The sequence below is a fragment of the Phacochoerus africanus genome, chromosome 6, assembly GCF_016906955.1.
Source record: "Phacochoerus africanus isolate WHEZ1 chromosome 6, ROS_Pafr_v1, whole genome shotgun sequence".
In the NCBI taxonomy this organism is placed as follows: Eukaryota; Metazoa; Chordata; class Mammalia; order Artiodactyla; family Suidae; genus Phacochoerus; species Phacochoerus africanus.
The window spans coordinates 16,164,420-16,180,264 of NC_062549.1; the positions used below are offsets into that span (position 1 = coordinate 16,164,420).

Below are 15,845 nucleotides of genomic sequence, written 5' to 3' on the forward strand. Positions count from 1 at the left end.
GTGAACGCAGCACCCAGCACAGGGCCGGGTCCACAGTAGGTGCCCAAGAAATATTTCAAGAGATCGCCAAGGTGCAAACGCTTTGCAAGCACTCTGCAAACATAAGAATGTACAGAAGCTGGAAAAATCCCATGGCCCCGCGTCCCTGCTACTCAAGAGCAGTGGGGTCAAGCTAGCCGCTGTGTTTGATGGTTGATAAGCAGGCAGGCAGGCGGAAGAAGACCCGAGCGGAGTGGGCGGTTTGACTCAGGCAGGCGCCGGATCTCGGAATTCCGAGCGTCGGAGGCCAGCGACACAGTGGAGGGAAAAAAAAAAAAAAAAAATCGCATTTTTCTGGGCATGCGCACCGGGCCGCCTCGGAAGCCTCATTATCCTACTCCCGGAAGTTGCTAGTAGGTGCCTCGTTAGCGCAGTAGGTAGCGCGTCAGTCTCATAATCTGAAGGTCGTGAGTTCGATCCTCACACGGGGCACAGTACTTTTGTTCCCTCCAGGCCTTTCCTCCTGCTAGGAAAGAAGGGATTTATTTGCTTGTGGGTGAACCGGAGATTTCTGGCGTCCGCCCTTTCATTCCCTGGGGTCACCAGCGTGTTGCCCTCGCTTCCGGGGCCATCTGCGTTCTCTGCTTCGCCACCCTGCCGCCCCTGGCGTCCTGGGTCCAGAACACCCAACTGGGAGCATTGAAAGGCCGGAGCGTGACGATAAGCCCACTCTCGCGTGGTGGGGTGATCCCTGGGTGAGCCTCTCGGGAAGAGCCCTTTATGAGCGCTGCAGCCCCGGTGCCCAGGAGGAGCACGCACTCTTGCCATCCCACCCTCCACCCGGAGCCCTGCCCTGGCTCTTGGGTCCTGTCGCTGCGGATGTGCTCAGCCCTAAGCGAGGGGGTCCCGGGGGGCGCTTGCGGCCCAGGAGGGCGCCTCTGGGTGCAAAGCCCTCTAAGGGAGGTCCCAGGGCAGTGACTAGAATCCACGGCCCCCCGGGGAGGGTCTTGTTTATTGACACCTGGCCCCAGGGAAGGGTGGGTCTAGGGGACTGTGGGAAGTGGGGGGCACAGTGATGAGAGGCCACCATAGTGCAGTGTGCTGAAAACTATGGTGAGGAATTTGGGCTGCAGAGCTGGGAAGCGGCAAGAAGTGATCACGTCTGGGGTGATCAGGTCTTAGGAAGGCCTAGCAGGCAGCATAATGTGACAGGGGCAGTGCTGACGCTGCATCTGAAACAGTTGCTGCATTGCAGTGACCACCAATCACATATCTGACAATTCAGCCATTCTGCACAGGTCAAGTAGCAAATTAATTGAGTTGTGAAGTAATAGGGAAGCGCCTTTGTATTCTAAGTTAATCACTAAAGGGATGTTGCCTATAAATTTAAATTGCACCTAATGGCCCATCCCTGGGACCCGGGCTACCCAGGTGGTAAGTGTTAAGCTGAAACACCTTTGTTTAGCTCACAGGAAACATCCTGACCAGGCCCACCTGTGAATGCCTGCAGGGAGGAAGAAACTAACACATCCCTTGCCAGGCTGAGCAGAACCCAGAAATATTTGGCTTTACTCCCTCCTCTTTTAGTAAAAAGGAGCCTGAATTCTCACTCAGGCAAGAAAGTTCTTTCCAAGAGGAGTCCATCATTTTCTGGGTCTAGCTTGCTTTTCAAATAAAGTCACTCTTCCTTCCCCCCAATAACCCCTCTCTCCATTTATTGGCCTACCCTTCCACTAGCCTCCCCAGTTGAGTAACCTTAGCAGCTGCCGGGACCACTTGTCCTAAGGAGCTTCCCTTCAAAAGGCCCTGCAAGTACCTGCCGCTTCCCCACCCCAGTGCTTGGCAGTTGCAGGAAGGATTCAACACTTGGAAGCTTACAGTAGGGTAAGTCCCTCCCCATGTACCTAGCTGGGAACTTTATTTCCTCTGTTTGGGGATTTTTCTTTGGAATAAGCCAATGTATTCTGTATTTGAGTGGGGTACCCTGTTGGAGATAGGAAAGAGTTGTTGGAATTTTACCTGATTTGTGAACCGGTTCCTTTGTTTCTTTGGATCCTAGCATTTGCAGTTTGTGTTTTGCTTGTCTTGAATTTCTGTCTTTAAAAATGGGGATTGTTTCAACTATCCCTATAGAAAGCCTTCCAAGGTGTATTTTGGGTAAAGTGATCTGATTACAGGTATGAACTCATGGGTGAGAGGAAGGTTATATTTTATTGTACAATGCGTGGCCCCAGTACTTCTAGCATCTCTGCAGGGGGTGTAGGCAGGGTTCTCCTGGGACCCTGTGCACCTGGTCCTGCTACCTTTGCTGTGTTAATCATATCATTTGTGGTCTCCTGTCACTGCTCTATAAAAACCCCAAGATGAAGCTTGAGGGTTTATTTAGGATTTTTCTCTTCGTTCTTTGGGTTTTTCATTTCATTCGGTACTTCTCCTTTTACAGCCAAATCAGCTTTGTGATATTTACAACTCTTATTGATGTCAAGTGGAGTAAAAATAAAAACCTGTCTGTTCTTGCCCAAGAGTGAGACATTCCCAGGAAGAGGAGAGACGTCCCATTTAATTCCTAAATGACCCAAAGCTACAGACAGAAACAGAAGTGTCTTTTCCATGAATATTAGTCCTATTTCCATTAGTATTAGTTTCTAGATAGGTGACCTTGACTTTTCCCATCTGTCAGAAACCCGATTTGAATTCAAGCTCTTTTGTAACTGATTCGTGGCTGAAATTTTGGAACTATGGGAACTATGACATCCTTGTGTTTGTGTGCTTGCATGTGTGTTATAGACGTATGACATGGCCAAAATTAATGTGTAAAAGAGCTCTATTTAACTGGCTTAAAGGAAATCAAGTGCTTATGTAAATGCTCAAATATGGAAGAAACTGGCCAGAATGAATTTCAGTTTCACATGATGTAGGAAATATTCAGTATTGACTTAATACCTGGTACTAAAGTTTGTTTAAGCTTATTGGTTTGACTAATACAAACATATCTTTAGAGTCATCAACATTAGGTATAATACTTTTATTGTATCTAGGTTTACTAGCAATCAAATTATTTTCTATAATAATAAAACTTTATTAGTCCTGTTACAAAGTTTGTCAGTAAGAAAAATAAAAAGCTTTTAAGTAAATAGAGGTAAATGAGGTGAGAATTTTAAGTAGACTCTATAGGAATAATTGTGTTTGGGGAATATCTAATATACTCTTCAGATTTTTGTAACTGAAACTAAAAGTCGAATGAAGAGAATTCATTGGCTATCTGCGTCCTTTCAAATAGGATAAAATACTGGAACATTAATTGCTGGTCAGGTCTAAGTTTACCTGCCTTTGCCTTCTTGGGAGAGGGAGACTGAAGCATAAGTTTGTCAGCCAGGAAATGCTGGTATGACAGTTCGCAGTTCTTGTTTCTTGATTTTCATTGCAGATTAAGGCGGGTTTTTTTGGGGGGAGGCGGGCTGCACCCATGGCATATGGAGGTTCCCAGGCTAGGAGTCAAATTGGAGCAGTAGCCACTGACCGACGCCACAGCCACAGCAATGTGGGATCCGAGCCACATCTGCGACCTACACCACAGCTCACGGCAGTGCCAGGTCATTAACCCACTGAGCAAGGCCAGGGATCAAACCTACGTCCTAATGGATGCTGGTCAGATTCATTTCCGATGAACCAGGACGGGAACTCCCAGATTTAAAAGTTAAAAGATTATAAGGGAAACATTGCAGTATGCAAAGATGTAGGGTGTGTGTTTTCAGCAAAGAAGGAATGAGGAGTGAAAATGCATTTTGTTAAAGGGGAAAAGGCAGTTTTGTCCTTGAGCTGGTTCTTTCTGAATGGAAAAGAAAGTAAGGGATGCTTTTATATGATACAGAAAGTTGGGGAAGTTTCGTGGAGCAGGAACACTGGAAGAGTTTATGCATGGGCAGGATTGGCTAAGATGAGGTTGAACTTAATTAAGAAAATGAATTTTAGGAGTTCCTGTCGTGGCGCAGTGGTTAACAAATCTGGCTAGGAACCAGGAGGTTGCAGGATCACTCCCTGGCCTTGCTCAGTGGGTTAAGGATCCGGTGTTGCCGTGAGCTGTGGTGTAGATTGCAGACGCGGCTCGGATCCCACGTTGCTGTGGCTCTGGAGTAGGCCAGTGGCTACAGCTCCAATTAGACCCCTAGCCTGGGAACTTCCATATGCCACAGGAGCAGCCCAAGAAATGGCAAAAAGACAAAAAGACAAAAAAAAAATTTAGAGATAAGGTGGTACAAAATCTCATTTTGGTTCTCTAAGAGAACAAAGTTTTCTGAAAATACTGCACTGCTTTTGGTAATTGTGAGTTTCTAAGTGATCTGTGTTCGCTATTGAGATCTTTTATCATTCCCGGTTAAGTGAAGGAGTGTTGCTTCACAGGGCCCTGCCATTCTCTTTGACCAAGTGTTTTAGGATTTTTTAATATTTTTGAAAAACTTTCCAAAGATCAAATTCTACGTGAAGCTCATTTGACCTCTAGCTAACTTTGAGGTTTTCCAAAGGGTCCCTGGAACACCTCAAATTGTTTGTTTTCTGTCCATCTCCGAGAGAGGAATATTAAACTAATGAGGCTTGTTTGGTTTGCTAAACTACATGGTTCGATCCCCAGCCTGGTGCAGTGGGTTAAGGATCCGCTGTTGCCAATAGCTGTGGCATAGGTTGCAGCTGTAGCTGGGCTTCAAACCCTGGCAATCACTTCTTCTACAGATTGACTTGTCAAAATACCAGCCAGTGTATTCAGCAAACCCTGGCTTGGTTTGAATATATACCGTGGTTTGAATCCGTATACCATGAGTGTGGCCAAAAAATAAATAAATAAAAATAAAAAAAAAATAAGTGTGCTGGGACATCTTATCTAAACCAATGTCTGAGGCAATCATTTCTCCTACAGATTGACTTGTCAAAATACCAGCCAGTGTATTCAGCAAAGGACAAAGAGAGGCTTTCACTTGGATCACACGTCTCGGGGCTGGAAATGGGGTGCAGGGTGATTTTGATGCCGGATGCTCTTGGATGCTGGGTGGCAGCACGTTCACAATTGCAGCCATTATGGGAGAGATGCCACCTCACGGTGGACCCCAATGTACATAGAATGGGCCTTAACTTACAAAAGACTATCCAGCGAGTCACCCAGAATTGCATGGTTTGTGCTAAAAACAACCCCAAGGCAGCCGTCAGACCTCCCCAAATGGGGATCTCAACACAGAAGAACGTCCTCCACTGAGGACGGGCAAATAGGCTTGACTCCAATGCGTCCAGCTGCAAGAAATATCAGATAACCTGCTGGTGTCAGGATAGGTGGAAGCACATCCCACGTGAGGGAAAATCTCTGCAGCGGATAAAGGCCCTCCTTGGGGAAGTTATCCCCAGATGTGGACTGAGACATCGCACTGCTTTCATCCTGGAGACCACAATTAACCGGGAAAACCAAGAAAATGAACCTTGCATTTAAAGGAGCATTGTTGGCATTCCAGTCATGGCTCAGCAGAAACAAATCTGACCAGCATCCATGAGGATGCAGGTTCGATTCCTGGCCTCGCTCGGTGGGTTAACGATCCAGCATTGCTGTGAGCTATAGTGTAGGTTGCAATGCGGCTTGGATCTGGCGTTGCTCTGGCTGCAGTGTAGGCTGGCAGCTACAGCTCTGATTCGACCCTGAGCCTGGGAGCCTCCATATGCTGCAGAGAAAAAAAAAAGGAACATTGTTAAAATGTGTTAAGAGACTAATTTAATTTAGGATAAGGCCTTGCCAGTTGCTTTGCTATGGCTCAGTGGTACCCAGAAACAAGCTTAAATTAAGCCCTTTTGAATTATTGTAGGGTAGGCCGTTCCAGGTGTCTTCCTGGGTGGGGAAACTATAAATGCTCTGAAAGACCTAGCAGTTGCCACTTATGTTAAAACTTAGCACTGCACTAATCTCGGTTCACGGGTCTGCCTAGCCAACGGCAGAAGATGGTAGTTTCATTATAGCAGGAGAAGGGTCAACCACCTTGTTGAGTTTTGTCCAAATAAAGAGCACAGGAATTTAGCATATATATTGGGAACTGGAACCCAACACCCAAGTTCAGTTACAAATTTGACAAAGTGTTAAGGGGGTTTCATCGAGTTCAAATAATTGGAGATAGAAAAGGACTGACTGCAGATTCTAAGGAATATCACCTGTTCAGTAGGACGGAGCCAGCTTGGTCTTCATCTCTTCCACGAGATGATGGGATGGATATTGGAGTTCCTGTTGTGGCTCAGGAACCCAACTAGCATCCATGAGAATGTGGGTTCAATCCCTGCCCTCGCTCAGTGGGTTAAGGATCCGGCATTGCCGTGAGCTGTGGTGTAGGTCACAGATGTGGCTCGGATCCAGCGTTGCTGTCTCTCTGGCATAGGCTGGTCGCTACAGCTTCAATTGGATCTCTAGCCTGGGAAGGTCATATGCCATGGATGTGGTCCTAAAAAGACACTCCCCCCAAAAAAAAGATTATGGGATGGACCTTAAAAGTGGGAAAGTGTAATAGGGAAGAAACTTTGTGTTCCATTACAAGTTAATCACTAAAGGGATGTTGCCTATAACCTTAAATGACACATAATGGCCCATCTCTGGGAACCCTGCCTCCCAGGTAATGAGCATTAAGCTGGAATACCTTTGTTTAGCCCACAGGAAACATTCTGAGCAGGCCCACCTGTGAATGCCTGCGGGAAGGGAGAAATTAGCATCTCCCCTATGGAGCCTGAGCAGAACCCAGAAATGTTTGATTTTAACCCCCCCCCCCTTTTAGTGTAAAGAAGCCTGAATTCTAACTCAGGCAAGATGGTTCTTTGGGACGAAAGTCCACCATCTTCTTGGTCTGCTGACTTTCCAGATAACATTGCTATTCCTTCCCCAACAACTCCTCTCTCCATCTATTGGCCTGTTGTGTGGGGAGGAATACCAGCTTGGACTCAGTGACAGTGATGGCTCTAACCAGCCCTTCATCCTTCAACTTTTTGATGGCACGCTGATCTCTGCAGTTCTCCATCAGGGATGGGATAATCCTTTGGGGTTGCTATCCTGGTAGCGAGGGCTTTCAAAGGCTTTCACTTGGCTCTTTGTACCATGAGGACCTTGACTCAGTGGGTCATGGTGCCTGCAAAGAGATTCTGCCCTTTGTCAAATTATGTTTGTCCCAATTACACAATCAGGTACTTGGAAAGTCACCACAGTTGATTTCATGGTCTTAGTGCATTCACTGTAATTCAGAGTGGCCCAAGGCTCCTTTATCACCTGACCACTGTTAGCTCTGGCATTGGTGGGTTCAGTAATTAGCGTCCTTTTACAGCCAATGTCTAATTATCCCTGAAGGGGCTGGATGTTTGCTTTTTCCCACCAGCCAGTCTTTCCAGTTAGTGCCAATGGGTCCCTTTGGAAAGGCCTGAGGGATTATTTACAACATAGATATTTAGCATTCACAGCTGCAGGGTCCTTCACCAAGGGGACTCGGTCTTCCCTTCAATCAACAGGCTCTGAATCTGGGGATGAGCTTGGGTTTGGAAAATCAGTGACAGGTGTGGCTCTCCATTGTGGTGATCTAACTGAGTAGGACCCTTTGGGGCCTTCCTGGGACAGACCCCTGTGTCCTCCACCTGCCTCATGTTTGCCGAAAACCTTTAGCCTCCTAGGTCTTCCCAAGTTCCAAAGAATAAATCTAATCAAAGAAGTGAGAACACAGAAGCAAAGCAAAACAGTCACACAAGACAAAATAATAGTTTAGCCATTTAACAAAGTCAAGGACCTCTACCTCGTCCTCAAGGGCTATAGGTCATATCCTTTGATCTACTTTGCAGTGACTGAAACCCCCATTAGGTGGAAGAAGTTAACTGTTTGCTGCCCACAAGCATGTGGTCCCCAGACTAGTTGGAACCAGAAGGTTGATGTTGACTCCTGATGACCTCACCACCAACCCATCAGAAGAAGGTCTGAGCGGATCACCCACCCTGCCACCCGCCTCCCTCCCCCTGTTTTTAAGACCTTTTCCTGGAAGCCACTGGGGAGCTTGGGTCTTAAAGGCACTAGCTGCCTGGACTCCTGGCTGGGCGTTCTGTACTTTCTTTCCCCACACCGTGGTGTCAGTAGATTGGCGTCACTGCACAAGGGTGATCGGACCTAAATTTGGTTTGCTAACAGCGACTCAAGTCAGGTTTGGGGCCACTGTATCTTAAGCTATCCCATTACATATATCAAACAGCATTTTAGTAGGCAGCCTGTTTCATTCTTAGGGACAACATCATCACCAATGGCCCCAAATCCCTTAATACTTCTCGGCTGCCTGCAGCTGTAAATAGTTTCCTTTGGTAGTTAAACCACGACCGCTTGGCCTCTGCTAGTGAAATCCCATCATCCCCACTAGAATCAGGAAGAACATCAATGAGCATCTCGGCCCACAGAGTTGTTCAAATTTGCCAATTCTCCCTTTACTCACAGCGCCTTAAGAAGGGAGTGTCTTTGCGGCTGAGCACGTAGCTTGGAAGAGAGTGAGACGTTCCTATGTGAAAGTCCACTCTTGCTTTCCTATGTCCCTAAGCTTTCGGATAACTTCATCTACATGATGCCGTCTCAGTGTGATTAAAAAGAGGCCAACACTGAGTCTGCATTTCTGTCGACCAGCCAAGTAAACTCTTCGGTCCACTTTCAATTGCATGAGAGTGCTGTGATCAATTTATGGCCTCTGAGCTCGGAATTCACTCATCAGTGTCTGCTCTGCAACCTCGGATTTCAAGCATTTCTCTTTACATTGTGCCCAGGTGCTAGGCTGGCAGTAGAGGGCGCTGGAGGTCATTGCTGGAAGGAATGGGGTGTCTCTTCCTGGCTCACATGTGCTGCTTGCTGTTTCCTTCCCTCCAAGGTTTTTTTTTTTTCTTTTGATTTTTTGGGGCTGCACCTGCGGCACCTCCAGGCTAAACAGGGGTTGGATCAGTGCTGAAGCTGCAGAGCTGAAGCTGCAGGATCTAAGCCGCATCTGTGACCTACATGGCAGCTCATGGCTATGCAGGATCCTTAACCCATTGAGCGAGGCCAGGGATAGAACCTACATCCTTATGGATAGGGGTTCGTTTCCACTAAGCCACAACGGGAACTCCTCCTTCCTTCCAAGTTTTGTTGAAGTATAGTCGATTTATAATGCTGTCATAATTTCTGTTCTACAACGAAGTCATTAAGTTATACATATATACACATATCCATTCTTTTTCAGATGACTTTCCCATATAGGTTATGATAGAATATTGGGGAGAGTTCCTTGTGTTCTACAGCAAGCCCCTATTGACCTGTACATTCTGTGTACAATAGTGTGCATACGTCAGTCCCAAACCCCCAATCCCTCCCTCCCTTCAACCTGTCCCCTTTGGTAACCGTAAGTTTGTTTTCAAGGTCTGTCTGTTTCTGTTTTGTAAATGAGTTCATATATATCATTTTGGGGGGATTCTACATATCATGATATTTGTTTTACTTTCTTCACTTAGTATGATAATCTCTAGGTCCATCTATGTTGCTGTAAGTGGCATTATTTCATTCTTTTTTATGACTGAGTAATATTCCATTGTACAAATGTACCACATCTTCTTCGTCCATTCCTCTGTCGACATTTAGGTTGCTGCCATGTCTTAAGTATTGTAAATAGTGCTGCAATGAACACTGGGTGCATGGATCTTTGCAAATTATAGTCTTCTCTGAACATATGCCCAGGAGTGGGCTTGATGGGTCATATGGTAATTCTGATTTTAGTTTTCTGAGGAACTTTCATACTGTTTTCCATAGCGGTTGTAAGACGCCTGCGGTGCTCTGTCCTGGCATGGGCTGAGCGCACAGCCTGATGACCCCTTTGCTGTGGACCTTCCAATGGACATGACATGTTCAGGTCTGGCACCAGCCGCAGTACCCTCAGGTGCTCTGAGCACCTGCCTTCCAACCTCAGTTTGCCTGGGGCCCAGGGTGTGTCTCCCCTCGAACCTCTCCCTCCCGACAAGGCCAGTGCACACACCGGATCACACAGCACATTGACAACCCTCGGGGTCCTGACTTCCTACGAGCTTCCACCCAGCAGCCTTGGATAGCGTGTACTCTGGAGATGTACTTCCTGCTACCTGGGCCTATGGGTCAGCTCTGGCCTGGGCAGCCCACTACCCCCTCCACTGCCCAGTGGTCTGACCTTGTCCAACACAGTGAGAACCTGAGCCTTGGAGAGGGAAGGGCTCCCTGGGTTCTCTCCCTCTGCCCTGGGCACCCTATAGTCTTCTCCAACATCTTTAGCTACTCCCCTATTATGATTTAACTTTTTTTTTTTTAATTTTTTTTTTTGGTCTTTTTGCCATTTCTCAGGCCGCTCTCGCGGCATATGGAGGTTCCCAGGCTAGGGGTCGAATCGGAGCTATAGCCACCAGCCTACGCCAGAGCCACAGCAACGCTGGATCCGAGCCGCATCTGCAACCTACATCACAGCTCACAGCAATGCCGGATCCTTAACCCACTGAGCAAGGGCAGGGATCGAACCCACAACCTCATGGTTCCTAGTTGGATTCGTTAACCACTGCGCCACGACGGGAACTCCTGATTTAACATTTAGTATGATTTAATAACTTTATATTAAAATGTTTTGTCTAAATGATGTGGTTTATCTGATTGGACCCAGACTGATCTGAGATGAAACATTAAGAATCTGTGTCAAGGAGTTTCCGTTGTGGCTCGGCAGGTTTTGAACCCGAGTAGCGCCCATGAGGACAAAGGTTTGCTCCCTGGCTTCGCTCAATAGGTTAAGGATCTGGCCTTGCAGATGAGACTTGGATCCCGGGTTGCTGTGGCTGTGATGTTGCTGGCAGCTGCAGCTCTGATTCTCCCTGAGCCCAGGAACTTCCATATGCCACAGCTGCGGCCCTAAAAGGAATGAAAAAGAAATCTGTGTCTAGTGCTTCCGTGGTGATAAAGGAAGCCTTTGGCAGTCCTTGCAGTCAGCATTACTGCTGTAATGGTCAGTGTGGGGTCGCTGTGGAAAGGCCTTTAGCAAATGCTCTCATCTTGCTCAACATCCGAATTCATACCAGAGAAAGACCGTGTGAATGTAATAAACGTGAGAAGGGCTTTCACCAAGTTACTAACATTTTCCACACCACTGAATTCACACTGAGATTCAGGGGAGCTGACGTGAAGAGGGATTTGGCTGAAGCCCCACATTTATCCGCTGTATAAGTCACACCAGAAAGAAACCTCATGAATATGACACAGAAGAAAAAGCCTTTAGGAACTGCTATTCTTTACCTAACCGAAGGGAGTACTGGAGAAAACCTTTGTGAATGGAGCGTGGGAAGAATTTGATCCAACCTCAATCTTCATTCAATTCCCAGAGAATTTATATTATTGAGAAATTACGGCCATATTCCACTATGATGATAACCTTTAACACAGCAACCAAACCCACATGACCGAAGAGACTAAGTACCTGAACTCTGCTAAGGCAGTGACTTTATCAGGATGGTTACTGGGAGAGCGTAGGCTCAGGGAGAACTGGATGGAAGACAGTAGTAAAAAGAACTACATGTGGTTTAAAGCACGAATAACTCACTTTGATTGGATGAACAGAAACTTCTTTACCAAGGGCCTATTGTAATACTACAAGAGTGTGTGTGTTGCGGGGGGGGGGGGGGGGGGGTGTCTAAATTCTAGTAAAAGAGGACCTGAGGCACAGCTCACAAACTGGCAACATACAACTGTTTCTGGCTGCCAGAGAATCGCAGTATTTTAAATTCGAATGCTTTTAAGGTGAGCAGTTTCTAGCTCACCAAAGTTCCTCTCACACCCAAAATATTTCATATCCAGTGGCTTTCTGTTGCCAAACACACGAGCCTGGCCCACAAAGCTATGTTTGTGACGACCTGAAAACAGAAAGAAAATGAGGCTGCAGGAAGCACCCTTGGGAAACCAGGGCCTCACGAAGTGATGGGATTTTATCTTGGGACTTGGGACAAAACGGAACATTAGGTTCACCATTAAGGTCATGCTTTGTGACTGCGCCCCAACTAAAAAAAAAAAACCCACCAACTTTTCTGTTCTGTGCACCACATGTTAAGTACCTCCTAGGAACTTGATGTCCATTATCTTATTTAATCGTCACATCAAGACCATGTGCTGTTGCTACTCTTTTATTTATTTTTCATTTCTTGGTCATGCCTGTGGCAGGTGGAAGTTCGTGGGCCAGGGATTGAACCTGCGTTACAGCAGCAACCTCAGCCGCAGCAGTGACAGTGCCGGGTCCTTAACTTGCTGCACCACCAGGGAACTCCTCTACTCCCCTCTTAGCAATGGGTTCAGGCAAGTAACTTGCCAAGATGATGAAGCCAGGGGCAGCCCTGCTGCAGGGTCAAGAGCCCGTGCTGTCAGGAGAGGCAGAGACAGGAGCAGGGGCGCTGTGAGAGCAGCGGGATCACTGGCAAAGGGCGGGTCCAGCTGCTGGGGGCACGGAGGGCTGTCAGGTGGGCTCCTCCTCGCTGCTGGGGTTCTGGAGCTGCTGCCGAGTTGAAGCTCAGTTCTGGCTGCACAGTTGTGGAGATGGTGTCTTCTTTATTTCTCCATTTATCTTTAAAATGAAACCTCAGCAACTAAAGTTCCCGAGGTTTATGCTGGTCTTTGCAACCCAAAAGGGCCTAGGACAAATCTTTAAAAGTTTCAAAGGTTTTTTTTTTTTAATTGTGAAAAGTATAAGAAGCCATTTACATGTCCCAAAGCATCAGCATTAAATATAACACATCATTTTTATATACACATTTTTCATACAAAAAGTTGATCTTATAGGAATTTAAAATAAATAATCTGAAAAATCAGCATCACTGATTGCAAAATAAGCATCTCGCTCTTTGACCGTCTCAAGGTCCTCAGCCTCCTATGTAGCCAAAAGGTGAGGCGTCTGACATCTGTTCCGAGCCTGGGTGGCGAGTCTCTGGCGGAGATTTCTCACTCTTGCCATAACATCTGGTTCCATGCTGTCCCAGTATGCTTTTCTTTGGTTTAACGAACCTTAAGAACAAAAATTTTAAATGAACCATAGTTAATTTTAGCAATGGTACAGCATTGGTTTTAAAGGTATATATGCTGCAAAAATTAACAATGCAATCAAGATTGTAAACGCCAAGTTTCCTAAACAAAAGCCTAACATGTCAGCTGGCTGCATGTGGTCCCATTTACAAGTCAAATATTTATTTGCTGAATTGAATACATGCTATTAGAGAGTTTATCTGCTTTTGGTTACGAAGCCTTTTTTTAAAATTTGATTTGGGGATACAGATGATCTTTTAAATTAGGAAGAAAGCTTGTCCAAGGAGAGAATCTGAGTTCTTTGGCAATAGTAAGTTTCTCCACTATGATGATTACTGTAGTGAGAAAAATTCCAAGTCGCCAAAATTAACATTGGGAAATGGGCACCATAACCACTTCCTAATTAAATACAAATAAATAATCACAGGCTTTTTACAGTGGTCAACACAGGCAGGGTTCAAAATCAAGATTAGAACGTTACAATGGGAGTTCCTGTCATGGCTTAGCAGCAACGAACTGGACTAGTATCCACGAGGAGGCGGGTGTGATCCCTGGCCTTGCTCAGTGGGTTAAGGATCTGGGGTTGCTGTGAACTGTGGTGTAGGCTGGTGGCTACAGCTCCCATTTGGCCCCTAGCCTGGGAACCTCCATATGTTGTGGGTGTGGCCCTAAACATACAACCCCCCCACCCCACAAAACCTAAAAAACATTGTGTCCAAGTGTAACAGTCATTTCAGATTGACTTAGAGGCGCTAGTAAGGAATTTGAAAAAGCATCTTAAAAATATATTTCTCTGAAACTTAGTTACATACTCAAATAACTTCGACTTCTGAAAATTGTTTTTCCCTCCAAGGAACAAAACTTTCATCATCTTTCTGTTTTGTTTTGCTGCCAAATAACCCACTTGCCAAATGTCCTCACCTCGATTTTGATACTTAGAGTTACCTAGTTAAATTCTGACATGTCGGGAGAGAGGGGAATGGCGAACCTCCCGTCCTTTCATCTGACTCAGGATGACTTTGGGTTTAATTCGTCTCCTGACACAGTTTAGAGCTGCACAGGAGAGTGTGAGTTAGCGAGGATACTTTCCACAACACTGGACTCTCACGACTTGTTGGTAGATGTATTTCTTACAAAGCTCAACTTTAGAGGACGTTATATAAAAATCTGTTCTTCTAAAAGAACGCCAAAGACCTTAAGTTGTAGCTCATTTATATGACAGTTTTATTGAAAAAGGTGGTTGAAAAAAAGTCTTAACAGAGTTTCCCATCCCCTCCCCTCCTTTAAAAAACAAATCAAGTACTTTACTAGGGAAATGGTGAGCTCCTTTATGGGCTGATGCTGGGACCGCAGTTCTATAAGATGTTTCCATCCCACCCCTTCCAAAACTACACTGAAACCTCCACTGAATCAAGTCAAGAGATCAAAAGTCTGCCAATCAGCAGGGCGCCCTCTGCCCTGAGCAGTTCTGAGCCGGCTGCCCAGCGCCCGCCCCAGGGACCGGGGCAGACCCATGTTTCCAGTGGTGGCTGGAGGGAGCCCTGCCCAGAAGAGTAAAGAAAATTCAGATCTGTAATAGCTTTGAAATGCATCTCGAGATCTTCTTTCCATAGGGAGGTAAAAAGTAGTTACTCGTATCATAAATTTAGTTAGGGGACGGACTTCTGCTGAAGCCTCCAACAATGTTCGGGGCAGCGATGCTGGCGCTAAAGTCCAAGAGACGCTTGAATGACATCTGGCAAACGTTCCTAACTTGGGCTTCGGTCTGACCCAGTTTTTCCCCAACCGGAAACCTGAGACTCCTGCTGCCTCCACTCCAGGATTTCCATGATCAATGCTCTGGGAAAATGGCCTCAACGTGCTATAAATGTCATTGAAGGCACAGTCTTGTTTAAATACTGCTCAATCTAATGGGATAGAAGACATCTTTCTTGTTCATCAACTTACTCTGTGTCGAGGACTCCACTGCAGAAATGTCATTTAATTCTGAGTTTCTAGGTAAACAGCTTGAGGCAACACGTTCAGTGTAGCACCTGGGCACCACTGCTATAAAGTGAAAAAATAAAGAAGATGTTTGGGAGTGGGTAGAAGGCCTTTATTAATTCCAAATGGTCCCTGGTAAATTAAAATTGCCAAGGATAAGAAGCCCCTTACTTTTCTGTTCTAGGAAGGCACGGAAAAGCGCGGTTAGTGAGAATTAAGAGCAGAGATGAAGTTTTGGTGCCGCCCTTAAAAAACACCTTTAGCTCCAACAAAAAGCCAACAACTCACAAATAGAGATATTAGGATAGGGAGCCCAAAACATTTGTTGGGAGAGATTATGAGATGGGATTAGCACACCTTCCCGGAGAACTCCTGAGAGTTGATGGCTATAGGCTTTACGCTGGCGGGGCCTCGTCTCAATGATGCCCCGCAGAGCAGAGCAACAGCAGGCAAGGTGCACCTGAAGCTTCTTAGCACAGGAAGCAGAGCAGGGTTCCACACCTAGCCGGTGTCTCCTATTTTTTTTTTCCTAATTGTCACTTCCTTTATTTCAAAATTTATACTTACCTTTCAGCTGAATTTTTACTGTTTCCTAACTCCTACAGCTTACCTCCGAGATACCAGAGTCGTTTTGGGTTTTCAAACCACTTAGGATGTCCCTTCCTTTCCACACTCATCACTGGGGTCCAAGCCTCTGTGAGTCAGGCCCAGACCCCTTGGGTCACGGTGACTGATGAAGATGCCTGCTTCTCACCTGGGCTCAAGAGAGTCAGCTAATGGTTTTAACTCATAAGTTTTAGCCCAATAAGTCATT

At 46.1% G+C, this 15,845-nt stretch overlaps 1 protein-coding gene and 1 non-coding gene across 10 annotated transcripts in view; one reads left to right on the forward strand and one right to left on the reverse strand.

Moving 5' to 3' along the window:
* Positions 1-398: 398 nt before the first annotated feature.
* Positions 399-471, forward strand: TRNAM-CAU (transfer RNA methionine (anticodon CAU)). The gene has a single exon. It is a non-coding gene; the product is annotated as a tRNA-Met (tRNA).
* Positions 472-12,672: 12,201 nt separating this feature from the next.
* The window catches only part of TBC1D31 (TBC1 domain family member 31), a 77,446-nt gene continuing 74,273 nt past the window's right edge, over positions 12,673-15,845 (reverse strand). For 4 of the 9 annotated variants that reach the window (XM_047783332.1, XM_047783325.1, XM_047783330.1 and 1 more), the window contains 2 exons: positions 14,996-15,091; positions 12,673-13,030 (listed from right to left, as the gene is read on the reverse strand). In XM_047783332.1, the coding sequence (XP_047639288.1) occupies positions 12,897-13,030; positions 14,996-15,091 (230 nt within the window). In that variant the 3' untranslated portion in view covers positions 12,673-12,896. Of the gene's footprint in view, positions 13,031-14,995; positions 15,095-15,845 lie in introns of all 9 variants that reach the window. The other 5 variants (XM_047783331.1, XM_047783324.1, XM_047783329.1 and 2 more) reach the window with 2 other exon arrangements.